Genomic DNA, 24873 nt, shown 5'->3' with positions numbered 1-24873 from the left:
TTAAGGTTAATCCAGAGTTGTTGATAAATTACAAAGTCACTATTTTAGATATTTGTGGACATAATGCCAATGTTTTCCTGTAGAAGATCTTAAGCATTAATAAACACTCTCTCTTCCCAATGTTAAATTATTTTTAACTTCTGTGTTTAGGATCAGTTACCATCTATAATAAAAATCCCTCTGAGACACAAGACTTGGAGGAAATCAGAAAGATGACTGGCGTGTGTCCTCAATTCAATGTTCAATTTGACATCCTCACGGTGAAGGAAAACCTCAGGCTGTTTGCTAAAATAAAAGGGATTCGGCCACAGGAGGTAGAACAAGAGGTAAAGGACCATGCCTTGGATTAACAGGGTAAATTTGCCAAGCTAAATCATGACCACAGAATTCCCCTCAGGGATTTACCTACCCGGTCAGGAACAAAATTTAGGCAAAGAGGTCCTAGTAAAAAATACAGATCTAGGGGCGCCTGGGTGGCGCAGTCGGTTAAGCGTCCGACCTCAGCCAGGTCACGATCTCGCGGTCCGTGAGTTCGAGCCCCGCGTCGGGCTCTGGGCTGATGGCTCAGAGCCTGGAGCCTGTTTCCGATTCTGTGTCTCCCTCTCTCTCTGCCCCTCCCCCGTTCATGCTATGTCTCTCTCTGTCCCAAAAATAAATAAAAAACGTTGAAAAAAATTAAAAAAAAAAAACAGATCTACTGCTGTCGTGGACGGTTAAAATCGTATAGTCCGCATCATCTTGGATTTTAAGTGTTGTGTGTTTTCTTGCGTAGGTACAAAGGATTTTATTAGAATTGGACATACAAAACATTCAGGACAACCTCGCTGAACATTTAAGCGAAGGACAGAAAAGAAAGCTGACCTTTGGGATTGCCATTTTAGGAGATCCTCAAGTAAGTGTGGCGATGCGTGCCGTGGAATGTGGACTGAATATTAGTAAAAAGTCGGGGTCTCCTTTGACCCCTAAAAGTAGCAGAGCTGTCATTGTAATGTGTCAAGAGAGACTCCGCTGGTAAACTACGATTGCAAGCATTCTGGAACATAAACGCTGGGTAGTTATTATTATTTGCTGTTTACTGTTCTCCATGCTACCATGTGGAAATAGTTACCGCGGGAGAGAGAGATTTTATACGTTGTCATCCTCTGTAGATTTTGCTCTTAGATGAGCCAACTGCTGGGTTGGATCCCTTTTCAAGGCATCGAATGTGGAGCTTCCTCAAGGAGCACAAAGCAGGCCGTGTGATCCTCTTGAGTACCAATCTCATGGATGAGGCTGACATCCTGGCTGGTAATTGTTGGTGTTATCTCAGTATTATGATAAAGAATTGGGGAAATGTGTATCTCTAGGGCAAGCGTTGTGCTCCCGTGACCTCGGCGAACCTTCCGTGTCATGGCCGTCTGGGGAGTCTAATACCCTATAGAACTCCACACCGACTGGATTATGACCGCTCATGAAAAAAACCATGATTGTTTTAGCTTTCAATGAGTCTAAACGTTGAAATCAACATATGTGGGGTTGAAACATATCCACTTATTGTTTGGCCTCCAGAATAGAAAATGGGCCACTGTAATTTCTGGGAATTTTTTTTTTTTTCAAGAATTATTGGAGGGCGCAGACACAGACTAGAATTCAGAATCTCATTTTAAATGCATCAATTTTAATGCGTATTTCAAATTTTTAAAGGCATATTCAATATATTCATTTCCTGTGGAACACTTTTCCTTTGGAAATCTGAGCTTTGGTTCCTCACCTGTATTTTCTAGTGAGGGAAAAAAATGACTCCCAACATCCTTTCTTTCTTGCTTCTTTTTAATCAGATAGAAAAGTGATCATGTCCAATGGGAGACTGAAGTGTGCAGGATCTTCTGTCTTTTTGAAGCGAAAATGGGGTCTTGGATATCACTTAAGGTAAAGACTTTGGGGGTAGATTGGATGTACGCATATCTATGTTTTCAATGGTGGTATATCAAAAAGGCAGACCATTATGAGGGCCAACTGTCCTTGTGCTCTGTGTTTGCCAAACTAGTGACTAGTCCTCCCCGAATGTTTTTCCTGTCTCCTTGTATCTCCAGTAATGCTAATGAATGCAAAATTGCAAGATTATAAGCCCAGGCTGACAGCTCCCAGGAGGGCTGGGCCACTTTCCAGGTACCTGCTCTGTGCATCCTAAAGGCATCCTCAGCCTCTGTCTTCTTCCCACCCTCCACTTCCCCCCGGCTGATTCATACAATCCTGGAACATAGTTTCATTCTTTCATTGGGCACAAAATGAAATAGTTTCAGAAGCTAGTATCAAACGTGGGAATAAATCTGGTGGCAGAGAGGAAGAGTACCGTGTCTAACCAGAAAGTGTATCTAGGTAAAAAGAATTTAAAAAAAAAACAAAAAACCCAAACCTCAAAACCTTATGCCCAAACAAAACACACACATAGGCCAAACCTCTCTGTTAGTCACTAATTCCCGATACCTGCACAGTCTGGTGTAGTAATTATTTTCCCTAAGCAATTCCTTCTGCCTAATGTTCTCACCTGTCTCTGCTTATCTTCCTACTGGAAGTATAGTTTCAATTACAGCATGTATTTGTTTGTCTATCTGTAGTTGTTCTGAATTTATACACCTTCTCTGTATAGGTCATAAGACTTGTCAAACTGATGGTATTATTATTATTACTATTACTTTTGTTGTGGTTATTATTATTTTACTCATTTCGTTTGTCCCCTAAAGCCAAGTAAAGCGGTACTCAAAGGCTAGGTATTCAATAAAAGCTCTTCTTTTGTGACAGCAGTAGAGAAAATACAAATCAATGATCTTTTCTTTTAAATATTAGTTTGTACAGAAATGAAATATGTGATCCAGAAAAAATAACATCCTTCATTAATCATTACATCCCTGATGCTAAATTAAAAACAGAAAACAAAGAAAAGCTTGTGTATACCTTGCCTGTGGAAAGGACAAATAAATTTCCAGGTAACTTTAGTACGATTATAGTGGAATGAAATTTGGGAACAAGTCTTTACCCCATTCTTACAGTTTTCATTATTTAAGTGGATTTGGATTTGGTTTCTCTGAAAAGCAGAACTCGAGATGAAGACTTTCGTGCAATATGTTTGGTAATTGATGTCTAGAAACACCAGCAGGAAATGGGACGTGAGAGAGGGAATGGAAGGAAGCTAGGGAAGTTTGCATTATTGAGTAGGTGTTTGCAATAAGAATGTGAGATATAATATCACTGGCATAAATAAATGAATCGATGAGCAAGGGGCTCGGAGTTACGTCACCAGAGGGGTGACAAAGCTGGGGTGTTTATTCACCGCTCCCTATCCTTCATCAGTGAAGGGTTGCTTCCAGGAGCATTACGTTTCTAACCCATATGGCTTGTGCTCAACATGAACTCAACATACTTCAGAGCCCAGAAAAAAATGCCATCAGACAGGTGTTAATACGCAGATTTACTGTGTCTAAGTGAGTACAGAAGAGATAGGGGTGGGGCATCGGGGTGTCTGCTATAGATTCCCTTTTGTATTTTAATTTAATTGTGCATAGATTTACTTTGCAGGAAGAAAAAAACCCCGTAGTTTATTTGTTCCACAAAAGTGTTCACCCTGGGTTCTGTGTGTTGGGTAGCAGTCCCAACCTAGGATTTGTTCCATAAGTAATTCTAATAGTTGCTAACTCTTTCTGCAATGTTTACTGCGGGTCAGGCACTGTTCTACTAGTTTTGGACATATCAACTATTGAGTCCTCACAACTATTCTATGAGGTGGGTGCTAGAGTTTTCCCTGTCTTAACAATGAGGAGATATATCTCAGTCTTTTTTTATTTAAGCAGCTTCCCTTTTGTTTAAACATTTAGCTTATTAAAGGTTTAACTCTCTGCGGGGCTGATTTACACAGACTCATTTGAGTGACTGGATCTTATTAAGCAAATACTCAGGAATTCAGATTTAGTCTCACCCCCCAGATAAGGCAGTTCTCTGTGTCCTTGTAGGAGCTGGAAGATGATGTTCTCACGTCCCCAGGCTGTACTATGTTATTCTGTTCTGGGACTAACGTCCAGTGAGATACAACTAACCTACCTTCTGTTTTGGTTGGGGAAGGAGAAGAGTGAGTTATGTGCTGACGCCACCATGAGAACATGTCACACCAGAGTCCCCGGCCTCTGCAAGTCCAATGGCACACATATGTCCTGTACAAAATATGGAAGAGATAAATAATACATATTTATTGGGAACTACTAAAGAAGAGACACTTCTTGAGGCACTAGTGATGCAGAATTAAATAAGACAAAGAGTCCCTACCCTCACAGAGCCTACATTCCATTGGATGGGGAGAAGTGGACACACACAATAAGCCAAGCTATGTTACAATTTTATAATACAATAAGAAACAAGGCCATATGGGTTACAAAGATGACGAATGTCAGTCTGGGGTTTATACAGTGTCAGAAGTCCCAAAGAAGAAAATGATCAAAAGCATTCCAAGCAGAGGAGGGAAAGAGATGTTGGAGTGCAGTGAGTGCAGGAGGACACTGGCAACTGGGGATGGGTAGGGTTGTAGGGGTGGGTAGATAGAGGCTCGCTCATATAGAGCTTTAGAAGTTGTCATGTGGTGTTTGAATTTTATTTTAAATGCACTGAAAAACCACTGGAAGTCGTTAAATGGGGGATTGATGTGATGTGACTTATATTTTCATTCTTGGGCTATACAAGAGCACTCTGGATATAGAGGAAGAAGAGTAGACATTGGGAGACCAGCCATGTGACGGGTGAAAGATGATGATCATTGGGCTACCATGGTACTGGTTGAAAGGCGGATAAAAGTCGGTGGATTTGAAACACACATATATTTTAAGTTTATTTACGTACTTATTTTGAGAGAGAGAGAGAGACAGCATGAGCAGGACAGGGCCAGAGAGAGAGGGAGAGAGAGGATCCCAAACAGGCTTTGCACTATCAACGCTTGAACTTAGGAAGTGTGAGGCCATGACCTGAGCCAAGACCAAGAGTCAGGCACCCCTGAAACATATTTTGAGATAAAGTCAAAGAATCTGGATGTTGGCCAGTCTGTGGAGATTGAGGAAAAGTGAAAAATCCAACGGGACTTGTAGAATTTTGGTTTGAATCACCAGGTGGAAGGTGGTGTCATTTATTGTAAAATGAGGAGAGAGACAGTTGGATAGGATGAGAGGGAGGAATTGACGTTCTGTTGTAGCAAGTTTGCTTTGAGATGCTTTTAGACTTCAAAGGGGAGAGGTCAAGTGACTATACATTTGATTATAGGATATTGGACATCAGAGAACACTCAAAGTAAGAATTGAACTTGGGAATCATTAGCATACAGATGGATTTAATGCAAAGGAATTGGATTTGAGTGTATGGAAAGAGAAGGTGACCTCGGACTGAGCCCTCAGGACAGAGTAGAGGAAGAGTCAGAGAATGGTGGAAATCAAGAGCCCCCCCACCCATGAACTTGAAGGAAAAACAAAAGAATATGTACATTTTTACTAACTCAAAGGGAACAACGTTTGTAGAAAGAGGAAGTAGTCAACAGCTGTGAATGTCACTGAGCTGGACCAAGACAGAGACAGAGAAAGAGATGGAGCAGGGAGAGTTAAAAGAATTTTTTAACAAAGTTTTGTCCATTGACTTTAAAACGTGGAGTCACTGATGGCCTTGGAAAGAACAGCTTCTGTGGAAGGATGGGGTAGCATTTGGATTTGAGGAGTTCAGTTCAATAGGATGTGACAAACTGAAGGTGGTAGACAAATCTTTGAGCCATGGGTACACGTGTGTGGTGGGGGTGGGGGAGTGGGAAGGGGATTAGGTTTTTGTTGTTGTTGTTACTTGTCTTTATTTACTGGATGACTTTACAGCATTATGCTTGCTGTTTGAGATGGCCCAGTAGATGTAGGAGAAATTGATGATACAGGCCAGAGAAGGGGAGACGATTGCTTTAGGAAGTCTTCAAGATGCCCGAATGGGATGGAATTGGGAACACAAGTCAAAGAGGTAGCCTTGGTGAGAACAGCTATACGTCTTCCACCCATACAGAATGAAGACCCAGAATATGGGTAGAAATACACATTGATTTGTGGTGTAGAGGGGAGAAGATAATGTTCTTTCTGATTGCTTGTATTTCTTCAAAGAAGTATTCTGGAATTCATGAACTGAGAATAGAAGGTAGAGTACAGATGGTTTGAAGATAGAGGGGAAAGTTCTGACATACTCATTTCAGAGAACATTCTAATAAAATGTTGCTTTTGCTTACTGTGATAATCCAAAGACATATATTTTCTGAACAACATTCTGGATCATCTCCTAAATAAGCATTAGTTTACTGGGTTTTGTTATCAATGTGGTATTTAAAATGTATCTATTCCCATCTGTTGCCTTAGACCTTTTCAGTGATCTTGATAAGTGTTGTGACCAGGGTGTGATGAGTTATGACGTTTCCACATCAACTCTGAGTGACGTCTTCATGAAACTGGAAGGAAAACCAACTATCGAACAAGGTAGATTCGTTGTATAAATAACAGAAACTCAGTTTCCAAATAATCATGTATTCATTTAGTATTTGATAATGTCTTATGCATGATTTACACTAAAAAATGTGAATAATTCCACATTTGACTCTGCTGTTTGGGAAAGGCTGTCATTATTTTCTAACATCATTACTAGGACTGAACACAGCTCCCTTCTTGGAATATACCAAATTTCCCTTTGCGGACAACTTGCTTCCCATGTCAGCAGTTTTCCCCCATCCCCCAGACGCTCGCTGCTTCTCGGATATGTTGAGGATGTGAAAGTGTCTTGATCAAGGTCATGAAGTCTGAACAGATGTCTCCCCAAAATTGTTCTTAGCTTGTCCGTGTACAGAATTCCACCAAGGTCTTAATGGGGAAAAAGCTAGGATCATCTCCTATGTATTTTGATGGGTGATAATAATAAAAGCAGTCATTTATGGAGATGCTATGCCAGAAAATTGGATCAATGTGTGGATATAGTGCATTAGCTTTCTACAATAGCCTTTCCCCAAAAAAATGCGATTGGCATTTTACATTTTACATAAGAGAAAACTACACCTAAGAGCACTTGAGTGATTGGTCCCAAATAATGATACTTCTTAGCCAACACATAGGCATCAATGATTGGTTATTTCTATGGAGAATATTTCTTGACATCCCTCAGAATATTGTTACAAATGGAACCTTCTATGCCTTATCAAAGGCTTGGCATAATGAGGTCACCCTTTACTGAATGCTTTTTTGGGTATGAATTTAGTTATATTTTATCACTCAGTTCATTGAATGTGGATGTCATAAATATAATTTGTTTCTTATATTGTTCCCTTTGTAACTATCATAAAACGATTTTTAATGTTACTAAAAAGAGAAAACTGTGATGCCCAAGGATGGCATTAATAATGTATTGTGTGTGTGTGTGTGTGTGTGTGTGTGTGTGTGTGCGTGTAGATTTTGAACAAGCAGAGGTGATAAGAGACACAGAAAGCCTACATGACATAGAGCCAGCTTGGTCTTCTCTCCCTGAAACGCGGAAGAATATGAGCGACTTGGGCCTCTGGAAAATGCAGATTTGCGCAATAGCACGGCTCCGTTTCTTGAAGTTAAAACATGGAAAGAAAGAGCTTTTGACCTTGTGAGTATCAGAGTACGGCAGTTTTGTTAGTGAGTTTCAAGAGAGGGTTGAGTCAGAAGAGAATTTAAAACTAGAACATGGTACCCAACATTCCTGCCAGAAAATGGATAAATACAACATTTCATTTTACTGACAGCAGTAGAAATGCCTGCATGGCAGCACTTGATTGGCCTTATACATAGGTCTGTTTAATTTTTTATGGTTTGACAGCCTGGTGTTTATACAGCAACACCTTTTTGTACCGTGAGGCATGCTAAGGTCTGACTTTCAAAATTTTAGCGGCCGTAATCATGGCTGGCATAGAGTTGGCACCCAACAAATATTTGTGGAATATCTGGCGGCAAATGAAATTGCTACAGATACATGGTTATTTTTTTCTTTATTGGTAGACTCTTGGTATTTGGAATTGCAGTGTTCCCGCTGGTTGTGGAAAAGATACTTTATGCCATATTATTTCAAAAGAGTGATTGGGAATTTAAACCTGAGCTGTATTTCCTCTCTCCTGGACAACCCCCCGAAGACCCTCGTACCAGCTTGTTGATCATCAATAACACAGGTGAAGAGAAACACAAGACTTTAATCCAGAACTGAGTTATTTTGATGGAGAGGGGAAAAAAAACAAATCGTAAGACAAGAAAATGTGCATTTAGACTTCATTTATAGAAAACAGCTGAGGAACTATGCATATTTGCTCTGATTTTGGAGATGATAGTGATGGTGGGATAAGACAGAAAGAATGTGGGTCACTAGTTAACCTAGTTCAAGAAGAACTACCTATCTCCCCGATTGCCCCAAGCTATTATGTGAGAGGGAAATAAACTTATGTATTGATTGAACCACTCTATTTGAAATCTCTTTTTTGCAGCAGCCTAACCTGTTCCATAAATATTATACACACTGATTGACATGAAAAGAAACACTTTTATACCCTATGCCCCTCCAATAGGATCTAGGAAGATTCCTGAAGACAGCTTGGTACCCAGGCTCTTATTTATTCTAAATTATGGGTAATTGGTTTTGTCTAACTTCTTATTTAACTTTGAGGAAGCTTTTGTTTCTGCCTAAGATGTCAAACACACACACACACACACACACACACACACACACACACACACAGACACACACACAGACACACACACACACACTCAGCATAGGAGTCCTCTCTTGATGAGTAACCCAGTCCATTCCAATATTCATATATGTCTGTGACCTGGGATTATAGGTTCTCCTCTTTAAACAAAGGTGGCCTTTTAATTTCTGTTTCTCATTCTCTTTTCAATTTTGGTTTTAGAAAGTAAATTTTATTCACTCTGCTGCCTTAAAATGGGAAGTCTTGCTACTGGTGTACATTTTATTTCTAAGATCCAGAAATTTTCAGGCTACGACTGCCAGCCTATTCATTTTTGTCTTTCCGCCTATTGTTATCTCGTGTGTAAAGCTTCCTCTCCAGTTGTTCTAAGAGCAATATACTTGGATTAACTTGTTTCATTTTCCTTCCCTGGACTCAGTTGTGAGGTGTTTTGTGATTTCAGTTTGAGGCTTCTATGCCGTCTTGTTCCTCTTTTCTCAAAATACGATGCTTCTTGGTAAGATGTTCGTCTTTAAATCAAAGAAGCCCTGTTTGCCTAAGTGAACGTGGGTAACCGTTAAGGTTTCCTTCCTCAGGTGACTGTGGAAATGGAGTGTCACACTCTCAGGATGCATGGAAAGCTTATTTTCTATGTACACGTTTCCTCTCCCACCTGGTGGGAATCCTAATTCATCTGGGGCTTGACCCAGATGAATTTTCTGGTCCCAGAACGCCTTCTGAGTCCCAGTGTGAACTCCATTTCGAAGTCCACGTGAGCAAAAAACGAGAGTCCCCCCTTGTTTCTTTTTCCATTCCATCCCGTCCTTTTAATTGTCTGGAGTTCCTTTCAATCTTGCCCTGCGGTTTTCCCCAAATAGTATCTCTTAACAAGTAAATCTGGGGACTTGTCTCCTGGGGACAGCTGCTCCGTGTGGAACATGGGAGAGGACTGTGGGCACTTTGTTTCAGGTGGGGTTGACCGGTTAATGAGCATGACTGTGGCTTCAGAGACCACTTTGCCCCCTTGAATTTGTCCACTCTGAGTTTAGATATCCTGGAAATTGGTGTTTCCTTTATAGTGGAAATAGGCTGTGGGTTTTTCTCTGTCAAACAAATCTCATCTGCTTTCTTCTTTAGGGGCATATCAAAAACTTTGGTCTGATAGTGGCACTCTTTTCATTTCTGACATATATATATATATATATATATAGATAGATAGATATACACACACATATATATATAATTTTATTTTTATTTATTTATTAAAAGCATTTAAACATATTTTATATTTATACATATTTAATATATATTAATATATTATATAAAATAGATCTTAATTTATATAATTTAAAATATAATATGTACTCCTGAAATATATAATATATATATAGGTAATAGATATGTACATAAAATATACGTATATGTTGACATACACATAGTATATATTTACTTTTCTGTTTTTTGAAGAATAAAGCAGAGAGGGAAGTATTATTATTATTATTGGCCATTTTAGGCTGGCTCATCTGAAGTACTGATTGTATTTCCACAAATTATTGAGTTCAAGTGTATTTTTTGTAGCCAAGAGTCATAAAATAATCTTCTTTTAATAGTTACATGTTAACTCGCCCTAAAAAGAATCGTAAAGCTAAGTCAAGATTTGATAAATAGGAAACGGTAGAGTGGGCTAATCTCATTATCGTGATGCCCAAAGAGACATGACTTTGCATAATGTTGTGTACGTATTGACTTTAAATTGTGTTGTGGTTTATTTGAAAGACTTGACATGTATGCTCTTGCGTTCTGTGGACTTCTGTTATTGATTTCATACTAGAGTCAAACATTGAAGATTTTATACAGTCACTGAAGCATCAGAATATACTTCTGGAAGTAGATGACTTTGCAAACAGAAATGGCACTGGTGACCTGTCATACAATGGAGCTATCATAGTTTCTGGTAAACAAAAGGTATGTTTGCTTCTTGTCTCTTGCTTTTACTTTTATGAAAAGAAAAGACAAAAACGAAGTGCTACATTTTTAACTGTTTTAAAAACGGCATCAACCCAGCTAGTACACTCAACTTGATTTAAAAGCATATGGGGATCATTACTGAATAAACTGTGAAATGTAAGTGAGCTTTTATAAAACATTTCCTATCTTAACTTTGGAATTAGATGATTTCTACATATGAAAGTAGCTAAATGTAATTGCATTATTCGGATTCAATAAAATGTTAGACCTTATAATCACCAACCATGACTTTAAGGAATCCCATTCAATGGCTAACTACCCTAAAGATGTTTTCATGTACAGTTGACCCTTAAACAACATGGGTGTTAGGGGCACCAAGCCCCTGCACAATCAAATATCCATGTATAACTTTTGACTCCCTAAAAATTTATCTGTTTAGATCCTACTGTTGACCAGAGCCTAACTGATAAGATAAACAGTCGATTAGCACATACTTTGTGTGTTCTATGTATTATATACTGTGTTCTTGCAATAAGGTAAGCTAGAGAAAAGACAATGTTACTAAGAAAATCATAAGGGAGAGAAAACATACTTACACTACTGTATTATATTTATCGAAAAAAATTCTCTTGTAAGTGAACTGTGTAGGTTAAACCCGTGTCGTTCAAGGGTCAACTGTATTGAGAATATTAATATGAAAATGTTTTTTGTTGTTCTTTAGTGATTTGGAATTAGCGTTACTTTGTCTTTGTTTTATTCAAAGGATTATAGATTTTCAGTTGTGTGCAATACCTTGAGGCTGCACTGTTTTCCTATTCTCGTGAATATTGTTAGCAACGGACTACTTCGAATGTTTAATTCTACACAAAATATTCGAATTGAGAGAAGCCCATATCCTTTTGTAAGTATTGGATTTACTCATTCCGAACAATTAGGAATTTGGCAAGCAACAGTGTGTTCCCTCTTTAGCTTTTAGATATTCATAATTGATTGTTAATCCTAAAGTGGTTTTTTTTTGTCCTAACATTTTAAACATCGTATCTAACAAAATAACAGTTTGTTTTCTTGTTATTATCAGGGAGTGCTCATGGGGAACTTTTCAAGACTTCGTCATAGTCTAGAGAATCTCCTGCAAAAATACAAATTTGATTGCAGAAGTGTATTGGAGACAGTGTGAGTGAGGGTGTGTGTGTGTGTGTGTGTGTGTGTGTGTGTGTGTGTGTGTGTACGCTAAATCGGAAATCAAGAACACTTGTAAAACAGCTTTAGAATCTTGTAAATCTCATATAATTTGTTGGTGGACCCCCATTGACTAAATGGATAGTAGATGGATCTGAAGGAGAATCAGCCAGTTCTTGGGCTATCTGCCTCCTGATTAATTCCTTCATCAACCTGTAGTTGCTCTGCATCCCAGGGGTATCTGATGTGCACAGGCTACATTTCCGCGGCTCCTTGTCAGCTGGCTATAGCCTGGATTTGGACGACAGGAAGCAGTAGTGGGAGAGCAAGAGGGCCCTGCAGCAGGAGGTCCAGTCTCCAGTCACATTGCTTCCTTCCTTTGCCCCTCCAGCCCAGAAGTGACGGTGTTTTCTTGCTTTATCATCCTTGTTGGCTTCTCTGCTCTGTCCACCCATGTAACCAGTGCATGATTGTTTTCTTTCTAAGTACTGAAGGTGGTAATGGTTTTCTGGTCAGACTTTGATACTCAAGAGGGATCTCTTAAGAGCTGACTCAAACTGTTTCAAGCCAGGAGACTGGAAGCACAAAAAACAGGATTCGAAATGGAGCCACCGATCAGTCAGTTAAACATCTGACTCTTGATTTCGGCTCAGGTCATGATCTCACAGTTGTAAGATCGAGCCCCGGGGGTTCTGGATGTGGAGCCTGCTTGAGATTCTCTCTCTCCCTCTCTCTCTGCCCATCCCCCAACTGCTTCTGCTCTTTATCTCTCTCTCTCTCAAAAAAACAAAAATGGAGCCATCAAAAGGGGAAGCCCATTTTGTGACAAAGGGGTTGAATTCAGTTTGGGCTTCTCTGCGTTAGTGGTGCTGGGGGTACGTGCAAAGAGAAGATGGACAGAATATACTTGAGAGGTCAGTGATGGACGCATGCATCTATGAGTGAAGCCACCACTAACTGTGAGAGCCAGCACAGTGCAAGAGTAGAGTGGTCTGAACACTCCAGAAAGTAGAATCAACTGGCAGTAGAAAGAGATAGATGTTATGCCCTCTTGATCTTTTAGTTTCTAAATGTCATTACTTGTTTATTCAGGATCAGAATAGACAAGGCCCCAAGGTTCCTCTCCTAGGCCTCCCCAGAGGCACATACCTTTCTTCTCTTGGCCGTTCTTATGAAAACAGTGAGGCATTTTCCCGCCTGGTGAAATATTTGAACGGATGGGCAAAGCCCCTCAAGCCTTAAGTAAAGTGGAGAGTGGTAGAATTATTTTGAGTTAGCCTACCGTACCGCTGAACTGTCATTATACCCAAGAGGCAGGCCTGTACCCTGCCTGAGCATAGACCCAGCCCTGGGCAGACACTGGTTTGGGGACGGCGACTCAAAGTTCATCTCCTGGCCCACTGGCTTGGCGGCACAAAGGGCCATCTTCATCTTCAGAATACATCTGACTAGACGCTGGTGTCTTCACACATCTATCACTGGGTTTGCTGAGAAAGACGTGCGACTCAGAACGGAATAATCTGTGTTTCCAGGATCGTAATTCCCAAATGATTATTTTTGGTATCGTGGCCAAACCACATAACATAAAACTCATCTTCTTAGCCATGTTTAAGTGTATATAGTTCAGTAGTGTTAAGTCTATTTGCATTATTGTGAAACAGATCTCCAGAACTTCTTCGTCTTGCAGAACTAAAACTTCATCCCCATCAAACAAGAGCAGCCCATTTTCCCCTTCCCCCAGGCCCTGCTAATCATCATCCTCCTTTCTGTTTCTATTAATTTATTGCTACTTTTGATACCTGATATAAGGATAATCATGTATCATTTAGTTTTTCGTGACTGGCTTATTTCCCTTAGCGTAATGCCCTCAAAATTCAACCATGTTGTAACATGTGACAAGATGTCCTTCCTTTTAAAGGCTGGATAATATTCCACTGTATGTATATATCCCCCACGGTGTTTATTCCTTCTGTTTGATGAAAATTTGGGTTACTTCCACGTCTTGGCTATTATGGATAGTGTTGCTATGAACATGTGTGGGCAGATCTCTCTTAGAGACCCCTGCTTTCATTCTTTTCGATGTACACCCTGACGTGGGTCTTGAGTTATATTTTGCTTCTTGTTTTCTTCTAGAAGGTGAAGCCTCACATTAAATGATCGGACATCGTTTCCCCTCCCACCTTCATGCATAGATGTTGCTGAACTAGGCATACACTTTTATTTTGATTTTCTAAGACTTCGAAAAGCGTATTCTGGATGATAATTAGCGTTTGTTCCTTTCTTTTTTTTTTAAACATTCACCAGTTTATAGTGCCTTTTTTACATTTGCAGAATTACGTGTTATTCTGGATTGGGCTGCCAGAAGGTTCCATGTTCTTATTTTGGGTGGTGTGCAGCATGTCCCCTTACATCTCCATGAGCAGTGTCAGCGATTACAAAGTAAGGAAGGGGGGTGGGGGGAACTGCAGGGACTTCAGAAATTGTGTTCTAAATGGTGTGTGTTCAAAATGTTTCCCTGTGAGGAAAACATATAAACATGCATTTAATTTAGATAGTATAGTTAAGCGTTATTTCTATCAAGTCAGAAAGTTTAGTTCCAAAACACAAAGTATCTTTTACTTCAAAATTTCAGGAAAAATGCAATAATTTTACAGGGACTCAAATTAATGTAAACTTTCAAAGGGGATTATTATATGACTTTCGACTGCGTTATTTCCCAAGGAAAAGGAAGAAATCGTTGATATTCATGCTGAGGACCAGATTGAAGACTTACATCCCCTTTCTACTGTGATAGACACAGATATCTCTTTGAGACCCTGCTTTCAATTCTTTTTGGTGTAGACCCTGAAGTGGGCCCTGAATTATATTTGACTTTATATTTTACAAAGATAAAATTTGTGGTTGTATTTGTATTTGTTCCTGTCTGTGATCCAAAGCAAAACAGTTAAATCAGATTTAGCCAATGGGCCAGATGAACTTTGAATCACCATCCCTATTCTGAGCATGGAACTCCCAGAACATACTTGGGTAATGGGTATTGTCCTTCAGGTCACAGAACAATATCTCTCTTGAAGGAGGCCTATGCCTTGATCAGTATGAGATCTGCTTTTCTATTCATTAGGCATGTGTTAAAATGGGAATCTAACCTATAAAATAAAACATGTTTTCACAATGGCCGCCATTATGGAATTGGCTCTTTAGACCTCGGTTCTAAATAGTATGTGCATAATTAAATTATTAGAAGATCTACAATGACTTGATTCCATTTATCTTTAAAATCTCCCCCAGTGTGTTTGTTTTAGATTTGGATTTCAACTGAATCTGTGTATCTCCTGTTTTCTCATCAGAGGAGAGCTAAGTCACAGCTATGGATCTCTGGCCTCTACCCTTCTGCCTACTGGTGTGGGCAGGCACTGGTGGATATTAGCCTCTTCGTTTTTCTTCTCCTTTCAATGTATTTAATTTTCTACATCGCAAACATAACGAGCATTTATGTCACAAGTCGAATTGTGTTTGCTCTGGTAAGTGACACACCATATAGACAATATCTTATAAATTATAACGCTTGATATTTTCTATAAGGAAGTCATACGCATTTTCATTTTGTCATCAACTAAAACCAAAAAAAAAAAATTCAAAGTGCATGCGCAATAAGACATTTTAAAAGATTTGTAATTTAATTTTTCCCTCGGTTAATACTTCAGGGTTTGACCCTGATACTGTTTGTATTATCTTCAGGCTGTGATTACGCTTGGTTATGCAGCTTCGCTGGTCTTCTTGACGTATGTGATATCATTTATTTTTCGCAAGAGGAGAAAAAATAGTGGCCTTTGGTCATTTTGCTTCTTTATCGTAAGTACACGTACAAACCTATTGATAGAGAGACAGTTATTTTTTAAACTTTCACTGTCACGTTAGATATGGTCACCTTTGCCTTGAGAAATGGCAAAAAAGTAATAGCTTTCGATTACACTGTAGAAAGGAGAGGAAATGTTACATGTTTCCGAGTCAGTGACCTTCCTGAAGAAGTCACGTACAACCCTTTGACTTGCGTTTCTGGAGAACCTTACAGAAGACCGGAAGGGCAAGGTGCTACTATTGAGTTTATGGGTTCTTCAGAATACAGGGCTTCCTGGTGACATTAGAACAAAAAATGGCTTTGTAACATTTGTCAGCAGAAATGGACTGTACTGTCAAATGTCACAGTCCATTTCTACAGGCTTCAAGAAGGTATCCTTGAACCTCAGACGCTGATAATTTCCAAGATTGGAGATGTTTTTGTACCTACACCAGAGAACTTATTGGTCAATATGAATGAAAGATTACTGAATGCCCAAGGTTGCTGAAAATGTGGACAGAATTTTGTCAGCCAAGTTCTAAGATTTCGAAGGGTATCATTTCTTTTTTTTTCTTTCTTTTTTTTTTATTTTTGACAGAGAGAGAGAGACAGAGCATGAGCGGGGGAGGGGCAGAGAGAGAGGGAGACACAGAATCTGAAACGGGCTCCGGGCTCTGAGCTGTCGGCACAGAGCCCGACACGGGGCTCGAACTCACAGACCGAGAGATCATGACCTGAGCCGAAGTTGGACGCGCAGCCGCCTGAGCCACCCAGGTGCCCCCAAAGGGTATCAGTTCAATAGAATATGAAGGCTTTCCAGACTCAATACACCAGAATCTGCCAGAACAATAGCTCTCACTGCTTGGCTTAGGGAGCGGGGAAGATATAAATAATGAAAGTCTCGTGAAGGCAAATTTCCTTCAAAACATGGTAGAAGGCAAAATAGATTCCGCATTGTCATAGAATTTCTTTCGCATAATTTTTCAGCTGCAAGTGAATAAATGAACGAATGAAGAAATTTGACTCTGCTCTTTCTAAGCAAAGTCATGCTAATGCAAATCACCTGTCCTATTAGGATTGTGGAATAACGTGATGGTTAAGACGTTCACACTGTGGTATGAACCAGTTAGTAAATAAAGGGCTACAGCAGATAATTGAACACGCAGCTCTAAAACACTGTTTTTCAAGTAGAAATATATTTACATATGATTGGGTGGCTTTTTCCTTTGCTGCCAACTATTTTTGAATTATTACAGAGTAAAATTAGATGAGGCAGTATTGCAGAGTCAAAGTAAATTTTGGAAAATAAAGATTTCTTTGTCCAAGATGTAAAAAATATATATATACTCTAGTATTCCAGTATAATACAGGTTTATACTTTCTGATTATTTTCCCTTTTCCTTTCTCATCTGTATCTCTTTCGGTGTGTTGGTCTCTAACATTTTATTTTTCTATCAGTGAAAAGAAGCTACATACTTAAGGAATATTGGAATGTCAGATTTAAGAAAAAATTCGTTATCTGGTATCATTCGCCTCATTTTATAGAGGAGGAAAAATGAGTCGCTTGTTTCCAGATCACACACAAACTATTGGCGACTCAAGAATAAAATTGACGCCTCCAACCTCACGCACATCATTACACATGTCACAAGGTATGAGGTAGCAGCAAGTTGACAATATTAATTTAAAGTCTGTTCTGATCATCATCTTGATTTGGGTGTAACTCTTTGATTTGCCACGCACCGTCCATCTTCGCACAGACCTCAAGCTGTTTTGCAATACCTTTGTGCCTGGTACAAAGAACTTATCATTCTATTTGAAATATGTGTTGAGGCAACGTGTGTTGCGAGGACCGATCTTGCACGACGCCGTTAGTATCCATTTAAACCGCTCACAGATCATATATAGAAACGTATCGGACGATGGGGAGTGCAGCTGTCCTTTTGTGATCTTGGGTATATTTGCAAGGACAGTGTAGGCGAGGCCTCTCCATCACTGAGTGAAGCCACAGTCAGCTGTCAATTTGTTTCTGGAGTCCAGTGGATTCTCATAGCCCACAGGGTGTGGTACCTCATGGGTATCTTAGGTCCCTGTCTAATAAGGAAGCACCTGTCAGCCCATGATGGTGCCCATGATGTCAGCCCAAGAAGAGAGGTAGCCTCTCTTCTTGGCACACTGAGTCTTAGCTTATTGGTTGTAAAATGAGAAAATCTTTTTGAATTTGCCATCTAAAATGCTTATTGTGCTCTTACTGGACCCTTGATTACAACTTCTTTAGTTGTATTCCCAATTGTTTTTTATGTGTAGATTATCTATTCCCCCCAAACTCTAAATTCACTGAGTAGCCATTCAACATTCCCTTATGTAACCCACTAAACAGTATCGTTTTCTGACATAAAGACTTAGGCATCACACACACATAGGGTTTTGAATTCCGACTTTGTCACTGACTGACTGTGTGGTCTTGGGGATGTTAGTTATGGTCTCCAAACCCTGGATTTCCCATACGAGGAAGGGATAGCAAGAATGACCACATTATGGTGTTGTGAGCATTAAAACAAACAACGCATGCCAAGTTCTTAATGCCTGGGGTTCAGCGAACTTAATAGCTACAACTTATTCAGCGAACTTAATAGCTACAACTTTTACTATTTTTATGATAATTCTCACACTAATAAGATCCAGAAAAGGTTCAAAATAGTGCTCCATACAACTGTGGACTAATAAACTGATCCTTAAAACAGAACAATGAAAAATCATCTTTATCCCTCATCCCACATTTACCAGTATTTTGAAAGCAAATAAGTCCATTGTAATCAAAATGCAGAGTCTCAAAATCAATCAGTGTAATCAAAATGCAGATAAAATTATCTGTTTGGAATGGGGCGTAAATGGAGCAGGAATGACATTGAGAAAGCATTAGTCTAGGTAGGCGGCAGTATGGACTTTTTAAAATAACTACCCATAGGGGACCCTGGGTGGCTCAGTCGGTTAAGCATCAGACTTCAGCTCAGGTCATGATCTCAAGACTCGTGAGTTTGCGCCCCGCATCGGGCTCTGTGCTGACAGCTCGGAGCCTGGAGCCTGCTTCGGATTCTGTGTCTTCCTCTCTCTCCGCCCCTCCCCCACTCACACTCTGTCTCTCTCTCCTTCAAAAATAAACAAAACATTACAAAAGCTTTTTTAAATAAAAAAATAAAACAAAGTAACTACCCATATAGCTTCTCATCTCATGCAGGTTTTTATACATTCACAATATTGTTACCTTAGCTGTAAAAGGGTGATTTCTCTCTTTATCTTATTGTCTTAGACTGCACTTAATGCACTCTCAGGAAGTCTTTGCCTTAATCTCCAGGTTTTTATGTAAAGTGTTTCTGTTGGGGAGCTCACAGTCACGTTTATTCTCATTAACTAAAACCCCTCCCTTCCCTTCTCCATCTGAAAGTGGTAAATCTGTACGTGGGGAAATTCTGATATACATGATAACATTTACATCTTAAATATTTTCCCCAGTATCAATGGACTGTATATGTCTGACCTGCAATATATCTTCACTTGCCTTGTAGACCTCAACCATTATGTTTGACACCCTTGTAATGAATCACTTCAACTTACCTGTCTTGATTTCCAGCATGATATTAATTCCCTCATCCACCATGGGTGAATTTCTAGCTTTTTTGGCAGAGGTAAGAAATATTAACCGTTAATATGTCATTAATTTTGAATATGCAGCCTATTAAAGTGCTTTGCCCCAATTCCATAAAGACAGAACGCAGGCTAGTGGTTTCCTGGGGTTGGGTTGGGTTGGGAATGGGGTTTGATAGCAAATGCAAATGAGGTATCTCTTTGGGGTGATGAAAATGTTACTAAGGTGAATTGTGGTGATGCTCTCCCAACTCTGTAAATTTACTGAAAATCCTTGAATTGTATACTTAAAGTGGGTGAATTTCCTGGCATGAAAAATTAACCTCGGGGCGCCTGGGTGGCACAGTCGGTTGGGCGTCCGACTTCAGGCAGGTCACGATCTCGCGGTCCGGGAGTTAGGGTTAGGCTCTGTGCTGATGGCTCAGAGCCTGGAGCCTGTTTCCGATTCTGTGTCTCCCTTTCTCTCTGCCCCTCCCCCGTTCATGCTCTGTCTCTCTCTGTCCCCAAAATAAATAAACGTTGAAAAAAAAAAGTTTAAAAAAGAAAAATTAACCTCAATAAAGTTTTGCCATATGCACTTTGCAAAACATAAGCATTGTCAAGTGCTATTCAAATCTAATGCCAGATTGAAAACCGTTGCCTAGTTTAATAGGTATTCGTTATCCACTGTGAGTATAAAACCATATACAGGGTCATTTATTCATTCGAAAATACACATTAACCAGTGGTCTGTGTTGGACCCTGTGCTTGTCTTTGGGAAACAGTATTCTGTGTCAGGTACTGTGCGGGTCATTGGGGACACCTGATGAGCAAGATAGCACAATTCATCCTTTCACCATTCACTTGGTGAAACGACTCAGGGCAAAAGGCTTAAAAGTTCCAAAAGAGAAGGACAAAGTGCCAAGGGCAAGATACAAAGCACAGCTGACATGATCTAGAGAGTCAGATGATTCTTCTGGGGGAAGCAATGCTTCCACAGGATCCTGAAGAATGAGTCAGAATTAATTAGCAGGAGAGGGGGGCAGAAGGTAAGCATGTTCTGTGGAGGGAGGCAAAGGCACTGAAACAGGAAAGACCAGGAGGCATTAAAGAAAGTGGGATTCAAATGGAAAGAAGTGCACGAGGAGATAGATGTGCTGGATAGCTCAGCCAGGAAGATGCTCTTTAGGGCCCCACATCATCCTGGATGATACTTCAAAGAAAGTAGAGAAAGCTGCCCTAATCCCTCATGTTCTTGGGGCCCCTGGAAAGCTCTCTGTCTGCAAAAGCACTTTTCCACTGATTGAGGAACACTTAGAATTCTCAATTGGAAATCCTTCCTTTGCTTAAAGCAATCCCCTAAAATATAAGCAGACCTGCCGAGTGAACCACACTAACTTATATCTGTCGTATATTATTTAGGAGGAATGAGCTACTTTCTGAACGTACTGACTGATGAAGGAAGAATAGCATGATGTGGCTAACTATTATGGTGGGAAAGTCACCATCAGGGTAGGAAGGGACCCAGAAAAGGCTCTTGAGGGGCATTTGGGACAAATATTGTCAATCCCTATTATTTTTCACAAGGATCCTCTCTCTGTGATGCCTTCAGTAGACCTGAAGCAAATGTTAAAACAAAAGATTAAACAACAACAACAACAACAACAACAACAAAAGATTGGAAAAGAGAACAGACACAGGTCACCTGTTCACTGGGAGACAGCATTGAGTAGTGGTCCCCTCTCTTCCCTGCAGCGGAATATTTGTCACCGGGGCACACAGAGGAATCAAGCTTGATGCTTGCCTTGAAAATATGCAATTTGCGGAATTTCATTTTATTGATTGGTTGGTTGGTTGGTTTATTGGAATTTCATTATTTAAATGCAAATCATAAAGCTGATGAATTTCCACTTAGCTCTTTTTCTTTCTGTCTTTGCAGAGAGCCCAGGCGTACCATTCAGACAATCAGGACCGCCATTTTGATCTGAGTGGAGTTGATCTTCTAGTATGCCTAATAGTAAGAAGGCCTTTCTAACTCTTTACCTATTTTTTTTATAGTTACCATTTACTACAATAACTATTTGGTTTTATCTGACGGGTACCAGCTTTGAAAGCCCTTTTGATACAGTCTCAGAATAAGATAATTCAGACATGAATCCAAATCATGAGTTAGTTTTTATATGCCTGAGTGGACTGGGTAAGTCCAGAATTTAATATAAAATTAACTTTTCATGTTTATTTATCCTGTTTATGCCACCTCCAAGTTTGAGAGAGCTTGTAAGAAACACAGGTTCAATGTAACTTAAGTCCTTTGAATTAGAGATAAAAAGGGCAACGTTGAATAATAAAAATGAAAGGGAAAGATGATTTTGTTGGTATGCTTGGGCTGAAGAAAGCTACTGTCTCTGGATACAACGTGTCATTACTTTTCCAGACGTAGAAGCAAAACTGGACAGAAGTCCCTGCCCCTGTAGAGTTTATATTCTGGTTGAAGGAGCCAGATAATAAACTAAAATAAATAGTATATATTGTGTCCAATGGGTAGTCAGGAAAGGCCTGAGTGAGAACTAAAGATTGGAGGTGGGGCAAGAAAGCAGGCTGTAGGGAGAGCTTGGGGAAGAGCATTCCTGTAATAGGGGCACGAGGGACCCTGGCTTGTCCCAGGGTAAGCAAGGAGGCCAGTGTGATTGTGGCAGAGTGACCAAGGAGAGAAGGGTACAAGAGAAGATCTCAGAGGTCACGGGGTAAAGTGCAAAGAGGACAGAAAGAGCTGACACAGAGCATTCTGGGTCACTCTAAGGACTACCTTTTCTTTGAGTAACTGAGGACTCATTGGAGGGTTTTAAGCAAAGCAATATGATTAGACTTATGTTTTAGTTTATTTTATTGTTTTCAAGTTTATTTGTTTTGAGAGAGACAGAGACAGTGTGAGTGGGAGAGGGGCAGAGAGAGAGGAAGAGAGAGAAGATCCCAAGCAGGCTCTATGCTGCTAATGCAAAGTGCGATGCGGACTCGAACCCATAAACCTATGAGATCATGACCTGAGCTACAATGAAGAGGCAGGTGCTTAACCGACTGAGCCACCCAGGCACCCTGTGTTTTTTTGTTTTTTTGTTTTTAAGTTTATTTATAGACTTATGTTGTAAAAGAGTAGTTCTAGTTATTGTGTTGAGCATAGATGTTGGGGGCAAGGGGAGGAGAAGGAGAAGGGGACCAGGGAGCAAGGTGTTGTAATATCACGATAAGAAATCATGGCGGCCTGGACCCTGGAGGGGAGCAGCACAGGCAGGAGTGAGAAGCAGTTGGGTTCTGGGTGATTTTGAAGGTAGAGCAGATAAACTCGGCTGACAGCCAGGATGTGGGTTGTGAGCAGAAAGGAGGCACGGGGCTGGATGGTCACCGGACAGCCGGCTTTCTCTCTGGACTTGTAAGAATGATTTGCCTGTATTTTACCTGAAGACAAAGGCCACCAATTTAATTCAGATGCTTAAATAATATTTGTGAACTTATGCCGACGTGTAACTGCTTTTCTTTGCTCCTAGCCCTACTTTCAGACGTTGATACTGGTGTTTCTCCTGAGATGCATGGAAGCGAAATGGGGAAAGAAAATAACGCGAAGGGATCCTGTTTTCAGGTTGGGAGAAAACTTAATTTCGAACTTAGTATCATATTTGAACCTTCCTATGTAGCGGCTGCGCTACTGACCTGTTGGCGTGGGTTTATATTGACAACGTACACAGCAGGCTGATTTTCACGATGGTCACTGGATTGCTGACTTACTGCCTGGAAACAGGACTCTCTGTCACTCATCGGCGGAGGGAAGTTTTCAATTCCTCCGGAATTTAAATTTTTTTTTTAAACATTTATTTATTTTTGAGACAGAGAGAGACAGAGCATGAATGCGGGAGGGTCAGAGAGAGAGGGAGACACAGAATCAGAAGCAGGCTCCAGGCTCTGAGCCATCAGCCCAGAGCCCGACACGGGGCTTGAACTCACGGACCGTGAGATCATGACCTGGGCCGAAGTCGGACGCTCAACCGACTGAGCCACCCAGGCGCCCCTCCTCCGGAATTTAATGAGTACTCAGATATGCCAGTCTCTCCTCTCAGGTGATCACGTGTCCTTGAACAGAGGAGGTGGGATGGAGTTGGTTGAGGAATGTAGCCCAGAGTGTTTCATAACAGGGACCTTCCAGAAGAGCTCTAGGAAGGGCAGACAGTAAAAGATGCTGAAGCAAATGTCAGGTGTCCTTAAGTTGGGCTCAGAGTCAACAGAGAAGATGTAGGTGACCTGATTTTGAAAGCAGCAGCAGTTATCTGTCAGCACATTCGCACGGGTCAGAGATTCTAAGTGGAAGGCGGGCAACAACATGGAGGGCATGAAGGGAGCAATTCTGGCCACGGGGATGGGAGCTCTTGGGGAAAGCGGAAGCAGTGTATTCACAGGGCCATGATCATCATCACCAGTTTACTGAAAGAAAGGACAATGGCACGATCACAGAGCTGCTGACTGAAGGATATCATTCATAACGAAGAAACCTCTGTCCTACATTTCGTTTTGTCCACAGAATTTCCCCCCAAAGTAGAGGTGCTCAACCCAATCCAGAAGAACCTGGTGACGAGGATGAAGATGTGAAAGCAGAAAGAATAAGAACAGCAACTGCCCTGGCCACTTCACTCTCAGAGGAGGTAGAAAAGTGGACAAAGTGGATGTTAACGGCCTTATATTCACGAGCTATCGAGAATAGAGGGCGATATGCTGGTTTTCATTGTGAAAGTTTGGAGTTCGGTGCCTTTTTAAAAAAAAATTTTTTTTTTTAAACATTTATTTATTTTTGAGACAGAGAGAGACAGAGCATGAGCGGGGGAGGGTCAGAGAGAGAGGGAGACACAGAATCGGAAGCGGGCTCCAGGCTCTGAGCTGTCAGCATGGAGCCCGACGCGGGGCTCGAACTCACAGACCGTGAGATCCTGACCTGAGCTGAAGTTGGCCGCTTAACCGACTGAGCCACCCAGGTGCCCCAGAGTTCAGTGCCTTTTCGTAATTCTTAAATATGCAAGCGCTTCTTTGGGGTGTCCTCAAGGTCAAAGGAGAACACAGAATGTAATGGTTTTATTCCACTGTAAAAAAAAATTTTTTTTAATGTTTATTTTTGAGCGAGAAAGAGACAGAACGCGAGTGGGGGAGGGGCAGAGAGAGAGAGGGAGACAAGAATCCGAAGCAGGCTCCAGGCTCTGAGCTGTCAGCACAGAGCGCGACGTGGGGCTCAAACCCAGGAACCAGGAGATCATGACCTGAGCCAAAGTGGGACCCTCAACTGACTGAGCCGCCCAGGAGCCCCGGTTTTATTCCCCTTTAGAGAAAAATGGGCTTTGATAGGTAGAGCTATCATTTCAAAACCAAACATTTCCCAAGTTGGGGAATGTAGGTGAGATTTGCTAGAAAATGCTGAATAGGGATTAAGATTTAAACGGTTACTCGTTTATCTGCTAGACAGATGTTATGACGTGCCCGTGAGCTTGGGCACTTCTGGGAAGGCAAT

General features: G+C 40.7%; 1 protein-coding gene across 3 annotated transcripts in view; it reads left to right on the top strand.

The window, feature by feature from the left end:
* Nucleotides 1–24873, top strand: part of ABCA6 (ATP binding cassette subfamily A member 6) — a 61799-nt gene that overhangs the window by 26089 nt on the left and 10837 nt on the right. For all 3 annotated transcript variants that reach the window (XM_045044291.1, XM_006940527.5, XM_045044292.1), the window contains 17 exons: nt 151–326; nt 773–892; nt 1149–1287; nt 1818–1908; nt 2827–2966; nt 6393–6509; nt 7470–7653; nt 8043–8209; nt 10554–10687; nt 11454–11591; nt 14201–14308; nt 15217–15390; nt 15608–15721; nt 19274–19393; nt 21271–21348; nt 22874–22965; nt 23899–24019. In XM_045044291.1, the coding sequence (XP_044900226.1) occupies nt 151–326; nt 773–892; nt 1149–1287; nt 1818–1908; nt 2827–2966; nt 6393–6509; nt 7470–7653; nt 8043–8209; nt 10554–10687; nt 11454–11591; nt 14201–14308; nt 15217–15390; nt 15608–15721; nt 19274–19393; nt 21271–21348; nt 22874–22965; nt 23899–24019 (2213 nt within the window). The remainder of the gene's footprint in view (nt 1–150; nt 327–772; nt 893–1148; nt 1288–1817; nt 1909–2826; nt 2967–6392; nt 6510–7469; nt 7654–8042; nt 8210–10553; nt 10688–11453; nt 11592–14200; nt 14309–15216; nt 15391–15607; nt 15722–19273; nt 19394–21270; nt 21349–22873; nt 22966–23898; nt 24020–24873) is intronic.

Source organism: Felis catus, chromosome E1 (genome assembly GCF_018350175.1).
Source record: "Felis catus isolate Fca126 chromosome E1, F.catus_Fca126_mat1.0, whole genome shotgun sequence".
In the NCBI taxonomy this organism is placed as follows: Eukaryota; Metazoa; Chordata; class Mammalia; order Carnivora; family Felidae; genus Felis; species Felis catus.
This window is presented reverse-complemented; position numbering and strand designations above follow the sequence as displayed.